The sequence below is a fragment of the Saccostrea cucullata genome, unplaced genomic scaffold (assembly GCF_032062105.1).
Source record: "Saccostrea cucullata isolate Sc308-1 unplaced genomic scaffold, CSIRO_AGI_Scuc_v1 ctg15061, whole genome shotgun sequence".
In the NCBI taxonomy this organism is placed as follows: domain Eukaryota; kingdom Metazoa; phylum Mollusca; class Bivalvia; order Ostreida; family Ostreidae; genus Saccostrea; species Saccostrea cuccullata.
The window spans coordinates 1212-10298 of NW_026918926.1; the positions used below are offsets into that span (position 1 = coordinate 1212).

General features: G+C 30.8%; 1 protein-coding gene across 1 annotated transcript; it reads left to right on the plus strand.

Moving 5' to 3' along the window:
- Nucleotides 1-992: 992 nt before the first annotated feature.
- On the plus strand, nt 993-1522 carry LOC134275857 (acanthoscurrin-1-like). Its single transcript, XM_062758148.1, has 2 exons — nt 993-1449; nt 1494-1522. Exons 1-2 carry the CDS (start codon nt 993-995, stop codon nt 1520-1522), a joined length of 486 nt encoding a protein of 161 aa, XP_062614132.1.
- Nucleotides 1523-9087: the final 7565 nt, after the last annotated feature.

Consider the following 9087-nt stretch of genomic DNA (forward strand, 5'->3'; position numbering starts at 1 on the left):
CTTTATAATTAAGAAAATCATGCAATGTCGTGCACAAGCGTTTAATGTCACGAGGATATATATTAACAGATAAATACAAGATAATTTAAAACAGATCACCATTTCAGTCTTTTATAGTTGCCTCTTAAAAGGAACAATTAATTGGTTTGCGGCCGATTTCTGACGCTTGCGTCAATATATGTTTCTTGTTTTGTCTTTAAGAAGTTTTTAAAAACTTTAATAGAATAAGCAGGTAAATTTCTCATAGTTTTTAGAAAAAAGGAAGAAAAAAATAACTTTTAATGCAAAAGTCTTAGAAATAATGTGCACAACAAAGGGGAGAATACTTTTGTGTCCTATCACTCGTACATTTCAAATTAGATGTCCTTCGTCTACCTAGAGATTTGTCTAAAACAATTTATTTTTCGGTTAAAAAAACATAGAAGAACGACATAATATTTTATGACATAGTCATCATATCTTTTCGCAGAATATTTGTTTTGTAATCAAGATTTCACATTTTAGGCTTTGTTGTCTAACATGTCAGTCTTTCTGAAAAAAAGATAATTATTTTATTGCCTGCGTTCAATCCACAAGAAAATAACATTTTTAAAAATTTTAAAAATGAAATATTAGCAGATGACATTTTTCACAAAAAAAAGTTTTATTGTTATTATACATTGTAGGTCCATGTCTTTTGAAAAAAAAATTATCCTAGTTTTAATCTTAACATTCAAGCAATAACAGCTGAAACACGGGTTTTTGATAATTCTGTACTTTTTTCAGAGAGAAAAAAAGATTTCATTTCAATGAACTTGACTTAAAATTGATTTGAGAATACCAATAGTTTGCTTATGCTATGGAATACATGAGTGAACATAAAAAATAAGTATTTTTTCTTAGCTGTAGAATCTTAATTTGAAGAAAAAAAATGAACTTCCTGACTTTCTTTTGAATCCCATGCACATGTGGGTTTTATGATTTCTGTAACATTACTATGTTTTCTTATAAGGATGTTCAAGCTGCTGTGCTGTCTAGCTCTGCTGGCCATAGCCGTCGCTGATGACTATTATGTCCCATCCTACAGTGGATTAAAGGGAAACAACTTAGGAGTTAGTACAGTCATCTATGGGGGCATAGGCAAAGGAAATGTCATCCTTGGAAACCAAGGATATGGAGGAATCAGCACTTGGGGCAAAGGGTATGGGGGATCATGGAACACCGGGCTCATTTTAGGAGGAAAAGGATTAATGGGCGGTAATTATGGTTACCCTGGATATGGAGGAGTCTTGGTAGGAGGAAAAGGATTATTGGGCGGTAACTATGGTAACATCGGATATGGAGGAGTCTTGTTAGGAGGAAAAGGATTATTGGGTGGTAACTATGGTAACATCGGATATGGAGGACCCTTGGTAGGAGGAAAAGGAATAGGAGGAATTCTCCTTGGAGGCAAAGGATTAGTAGGCAGTGGTTATGGAAACATTGGATACGGAGGTGTTCTGTTGGGAGGAAAGGGACTACTCGGCGGAAACTACGGTGCTAAAGGAATGGGAGGAATTGTCCTTGGAGGCAAAGGATTAGTAGGCAGTGGATATGGTAATCTGGGATACGGAGGAATCTCTTCTGTTGTAGGAATCAAGGTAATAGAATAAACTACGATGATTCTTATGCATATGGTAATAAATGATTTTATTCTTGTTTTATTTTCCAAAACCATGCTACTTTGGAGTATGAAATTTTAATATTATTTTCATCTTTTTTTCAGGATTATTATTGAAAACCTGGATGAACGTATTTACGCTGAAATTGTCACTGTCATTTTTCTATTAACAAAATAAATCTTGAGCACCGGTAACTAGACTTGATCTTGTATATTTCTGAGCTCTGAAAAGAAGAAAAGCTAAAAAGTATGCATGTAATAATAGTAATTGGTTCGATTATAACGCTTCATTAATGAATATTCGGAGTACTGTCTTTTTTCGGGGGGGGGGGGGTAAAACGAATCGGATTTGAAAATTTGGATTTTTTTGTATTATAGTTGTAAAATACTAATGTACCACGATTAATACATGTATAGACCTATAATACATGCATGTAATACTGGGTTGCCTGGTACATGTACCTGATCTCAAATACAGGTCTAACTAATTTCACCAGGACAAATTTATCAATATTCATTGATATATCTTGTAAAAAAAAATTGAATCGGAAATCGAATTGAAAATTTGGATTCCTTGTATTATAGCTGTAAATTACTAATGTACCACGCATCATACATGCTTAAATCTAAAATAATTCTGAACTGACTGACTTGATTTCGAATACAGGTCATGTGCATATACAGCTGTAGTACCATCAAAAGTATACAGTGTATTCAAGGAAATGCTTACACGTGACTGAATTTTGAATTCCTAGTACTTCAATGTATTACTTTTCAATGAAATACTTTTACCAAAGACATTGTGATTAGGTATTGTGAGAAACCAATAAAAATAACCCCAATATGAACCATGCTCTGGTTTGTCAACGTTTTCAACTTCACATTTCTTAATTTTCAATAAAATAAAAAGAAATTCGGTGAACAAATACATGTATTAGTTCTTTAACTGGTGTCATCAAAAAATGAATCAGTGCACGCACTTTTCCTCATTTTTAAATTTCGTTTGCTATGAACATGTATATTTTTTAAGTATTTTAATGAAATTCTTTGAACTTTTTTTAGAGGATCTCTTTATCATGACATATATATGATAGATATATGATATTCAATATAGAAAACTCCCTATTTAGGGAAATCGAATCAGATTTGTAGAAAACATCCATTAACTCCTCCAAGAAATACTGATGGTCTTTCATTTTTTCATACCATTAAAACATTTCCTAAATAAAATAACTAAGTTTATCATCTGAAAATTTTTAAGCAGAGGAAAAGCTTCCCAGAGGTTCATGCTATCATCTCCTCTTAAAAATTTCATTCAACTTTGATGCGAATTTTGATTTTCTTCAGTATGATTGGTTGATGATGGTTAACAAATCTTTATTTTTTAACAGAAATATAACAGATAACACAAATCATCCAAACAGAAAAATAATAATGAAACATTTATAATCAAATAAATTCAACACTGTCTCCAAAAATACTGTAAACTTGTGTCTTTGATCTTTGATAAAAAAAATCACTCATTTTATGTTCATATTATCTATGCAAAGAAATAATCTATTTAACAAATCAATCATTGTGAACTACATCACATGATTTTGAAAAATACCAATTTTTTTTCCAATTTATCAATAGAAAAATCTCTACAGATTTACAGACCTGTGTTTTTCTTCTTTATATTAATCCTCATAGTTTTTTTTAACCATGCCAAGACCATGCTTTCCTTTTATTTGAATTTTCTGGACCTTTGAAACAAATATTTTTAATATACATAAACTTATCATTGTTTTTCCAATGCAAGAAGTTGTGTTCACTTTTTTCCTAGATTTACTAGACTGTTTTACAAGAATTTTTTTATAGTAATACTGCAAAAACATTTTATACCAAATACTGTGAATGATAACTACAATACCAGCTAAACCATAAGTATAAGTGAGGTGAATTGCATGCCTGGTTATTTTAACATCTCCATAATTATATACACCAAATTCAATACTTCAACTTTTTTTAGCATTACTATATTGTATATATGTGCAACTGTATGATTATATTTTTGCAACTCAATTTACAGTAACAATTTATTGTCATCTCTCTCTCTCTCTCTCTCTCTCTCTCTCTCTCTCTCTCTCTCTCAAAGAAAGGCAAAAACCAAATGAATATTAAAATCAAATTTATGTTGGACGGAATACCAGGTACATTATAAATGTATATGAAAGAAAATCATCATAAACAATATATCACAGTTTTCGATAATACTTTTAAAAAATCAAAAATACCATTATCCATAACATTTTTCAAAAAATCACTTAAAACTATCTTATATTGCAACTTCTCTTGAATACTGATTCAGGATAACACAAAAAAAAATACTCTGACATTCAATTTCTTCAATCATACATGTAATTTGTTAGGCATAATCTAAAAATATGTATTGTTTTTTTCCAAACTTGAGCAATGATCACAGCAAAGAAAGTCTGAATATATAATTATGGGTATAAAAGCAAGATATGTCCACACAGTTTAACAGGTCGGAGAGAATACTCGAAATCGGGTATTATCCGTGAAATCGCGTCTAATACTTGATATTAGGGTATCGTTGAATCCGCGAAATCGGGTATTCCGTGCAACTTTCTATAAAAACTAAAGAATAAAGCAACGGCGCATTATGCCAGTAACTGTTACTTGTACATCAGTATCTTGTGGATTTATTTTTATTAAACCTAATTCATACGGTTGTCAAATAAGTTTAAAATCACACGACAAACACTGCTGGGGTAACAAAGAGGACACAATTGCGTTATTATTTTTCAATATAATTTCTAAAAACAAATAACTACACTTCGTTTGTCGTTATTTCCCATTAAAGTATTCCATATACTTAATTTTCTAATTCGTGCACTATTCACAAAACGTGAAATTTTAAAGAAATTAAACGACTAATGCCGTGTTATGTATTTTTACTGAAAAATGTATGGCGTCCCTTTCACGTGAAATATAAATTATTCATAACAGTTAGAGTGTACAGTATAAGCGAGTCATAATTGTATATCTCTGCCATAATAGAATACCAACGTTATTATAAAGAAGAAAATAAAATAAGATTAAATAAATACCCACGGGAAAACAGTTTGAAAATAGCTAATTGAAGGTGAGTATCTTTTTTTATGTCAATTTAGCATGAAATTTTTATTCAAAGACACCGTAAATTTTTTGGTTACATTTTAATCGATACAAGATATGCTATTTTACCTTTATTTTATGCATATGTGTGAAAATTGAGAGCGAGAAGTCATATGAACAGGATTTTCTCTCTCTTTTTTGGGGGGGGGGTATAAATAAAAGTCAAATGTGTACATCTTTTCATGAGTTTATAATACATTGAATTTCTCAATAAAGAGCGATGTACAGTCATATTGAAATATGAATTACATAGTCAAGTTTTCACATTTCTTATAGATTTTACGTTTATGAACATGTTAATGAACAAACTGAAGTAATGGAGTGTTCAATTGCCTTGGAAACTCTTGTCTTACTTTTTGGGAATATAATTCCTCATCGGACATTAAAATTTCATAAAAATCGTAGCCACTTCCTTTCTTTATTATACTATTTGATAGACAGGGTAAATTTTACCTCTTTACCTTCTATATTTTTTTATTATCGCTATCTTATACCTCATTATAATATGCTAATACAACGCACTATCTGATTGGTTCTAGACAATATGTTACAGTTTTCTTTTAGTTATTTTATCTATGATACGTATTACTCATGGCAATAACTTTTCCTAATACTCATCTATAATGAAAAAATGTGTTTAAAAAATAAACATGAATTCTAATTACTTGTTGTCTCATATTGTGTTAGAAAATAACAGGTTGCTTTTTGTTTACCTACAATGTATATGATTTTTATTGATGAATAAATCTTCCCTACAATTAAAAATATATGACCGAGTTTAACCGACCGTGACATTCAAAGAGAGGTCTCTTGGACACATGTAGAACACAGTCGAGGTCGAGTCAAGAAGCCTTTAGCCCCCCCCCTTTTGAAGTCGCCAAGAAATGGTAAAATATTGATGACTTAGCGAAATTAAACGATCAATAGTTATGTTCTCTCATAAGCTGTACTCCTGAAACTATTACTGTCTCTGCTAAAATGTTGAAGACATATTCTGCAAATATGTATGAATCAGTGATAAATAAAAAAGAAAAGATTTTCAAAAAAAGAGAATGAGAGTTCTTTTAGCCGAAATTTTAGACATTTTTATCATTACATTATATATACATTCATAAATAAATTTGATTTTATGCACAAGATGAATGTGAAAGTAATTAATGACGCATAATTAGATACGATAGACATTCCCTTGTTTATACATGGCATCAAATCTTATGTGTGAAATGTGTTTCCGTATAATTTGATTTATTTACAAATAGTTCATGTTTGTCGTGTTGATGTGGAATTATTATAAATTCCCGAATTCTGATACTTTACAATTCTGTTATGTTGGGAATGAACATTAGGAAGATGCATATACTTTCAACATAAGGAAAAATATAAAGCAAATCGAACGCCTTTTTGTGTGCAGGTCATGAAATGTACTGAGCTCCACGGGTATTTGTTGTCCCGAGCGCATTAATCTTGAAGCCCAAATTCTTACTTGGCTGGTGATACCTTTAGAGAACATGTGTATCTAGATGAAAGTTGACTCGGCAACATGCGCCATCCCATTGTTTAAGTTTTATTAGGTGATTACACCTCCTATACCCGATTTCGCGGATTCAACGATACCCTAATATCGAGTATTATACCCGATTTCACGGATAATACGCGATTTCGAGTATTCTCTCCGACCTGTTTAAATCCAATTGATAATGCACTTTCCATAAAGCAGTCAACGGATAAAAATAACAATTTTATAAAGCATATCCACTGATTCCTTAAATATAGGAAAACAATAGCTTTCAATTTTCGGACTTAATAAAAATAAAACAATCCGTAAACAATTTCACCTGCAGAGTAAATTGTCCGTATTACGGATTACGGTCGCATCGTCAACATATTAGAATGAAATATTCATTTAATTAGTTAAAAGAGAGAAGAATAACATTATATACCAGAGACGTATTGAACATATTTATTATAATGGTAGTATACGTCCCTATACCTTACCTATACTAATAAAAAAAGTTTCAAATCAAATGCTTCTACATTGAATCTCATTCATATTAATTTGTAGCTTTAATAATTTTTTTTTTCAAATTGCAGTATTACACAGTGCAATTTTACACTTTTAAGTTAAAAAAAATTATGAGGTTAACTACAAGCATGTTTAATACAAAGAAAGAAGTGTCAAAATGCAGAAAACACTGTCGGAACTCTAAATGCTTAAAAATGTATCGAACTTCTTGGCAATAGTCTTATTCCTTATGGGAAATAGTTAGAATCCGACTCGGTCTTCTTTATGTGAAAATCTTAAATCTAATGTTGCTAACCAAGCTTTAAAGAAGAAAATATAATGTTATTATACACATGCATTTATTGTATTTTCTCATGAAGTTGTATGTGATTAAATTTAAAAAAGAAGAAAAAAAGGTCTGTTATTTATGCACACGATTTACTATCCCCTTCTGTCCTTTATTTGCAGAATTCCCCCTTGACATAATAAAAAACATAATAAATTGCATCTGCAGGTATAACAATTTCAGCAAAACCTGATTCCAATCGTTACATACATGTATCATCATAATAAGGAATTCTGATGATTGTTAAGCAAAACACAAAATTAATTATTTTTCTTCATTAATCTTGTTTCTTTACAGGTAAACATGTAAGCTCTTCCTGTGTCTCGCAGAGTGGGCCCTCTTAATCACTTTGCTAATTATTTCCTGTTCGAGGAAAAAATATGCCAAGTTTGTTTCCCGAATACGAATTTTTATTTTCACAATTACAGGTACCATACGCCCCCCTCCTTAAAAAATCCCTTAACATATAAGTTAATAAAATTTAAAATCACATAGAATAAAATGAAATATTTATGAACAGTTTAAAAATCAAAGTACAAATTTAATAATGCGCACATTGAATAACACTCGTAATATACATGTATGTATGTAGGTATATAAGCTGATATTTTATTTAAAGCAATATGAGCTGCAACCTTGGTGTTGGAATGTTTTGTTGCAAAGACGATGGGGGGACAATGCGGTCAGAATGCCTATATATTTAGCGTCAGATATTAAGAAATCATATTCAATATGTGAATTGAATAATTAAATCAACATCTCATTACTGAAATTTATGAAATTATGAGAGAAAACACTTTTTTGAGAGAAAAAAATACCGTAAAACATTTTTCATTTATGAAAATATTAGATGGTAATCGTTGGATTCGAACCCTAGCAAAAAAAATCCGAAGTATCAGTCTCACTGCTGGTAAAGTGCGAATCGAAGGAATCTTGGTATCGGACACCAGCTACTATTGGCTCCTGTAAATTACCATGTTTAATACATATTTTTTGATATAACACAATAAAAATCACTTCTATAAAGCAAATTTATGAAATAATTAAGCGATTGGATTGCTTCTATACCCGAAAAGGGCTCAATATCGAAACATTACATGGAAATGGCTGTTTGCATCGTGTTTTTCATGTACTTGCATTCCAATGATGCATTAAGTACTACAGGACTAACTGGAGAGCTAAGTGGATAAATTTAACTTAGATTCAACGTTGTTTCATGCCTAGAACACAAAAATGTGCTTTTAATGAATTATTTCCATGGGATACGCCAATAACTAGCAAATTCAATTTGTATGTGCTACAACTTGTTTCTGTAAAATTTTGACACAGGCGACTTTTTATTTGTGTAAATGCGTCTCTGAGACTGTTGGTTTATGTTGCTTAACGTGAATAATATAAAATATTCAAACTTGCATGAAAAGAATACTAGTTTTGTAATTTACAATCAGTCTTGATCATTTCTTGAAGCAATACAAAATGCCCCATCAATTCTTCCTACGGATATTGTTTTTGGCTATATTCTTTTGTTACTTTTAAATAGAGTGATATGGTGTACTTATATAAGCAAGATGATGACACCAAATAATTTAAAACTCCACCAGGTATACATATACAAATGTGTTCAAGTGATCAAACTTTTTAAAGCGATAAACGAATGCATAATGGTACTATTTTCCCTTGCAATATACATTTATTCAAAGCAAGGTGTTGGCATCCTTAGAATTGTGTTGCGTGTAGTCTATACATTTTTCAAGTACATCTCAGGCAAGTAGTATGCCAGTTAGGGTTTACTTTTAATTGATCCCTGAAAATAGTCTTTTGCTTTAGTTTTGACTCATGTTTATAATTTTTTATGTAGATATGCTCCTCCTAACTTTTTTTTTTACCCTAAAGTAGCTGCATTTCTGTAACTTGCTGGTT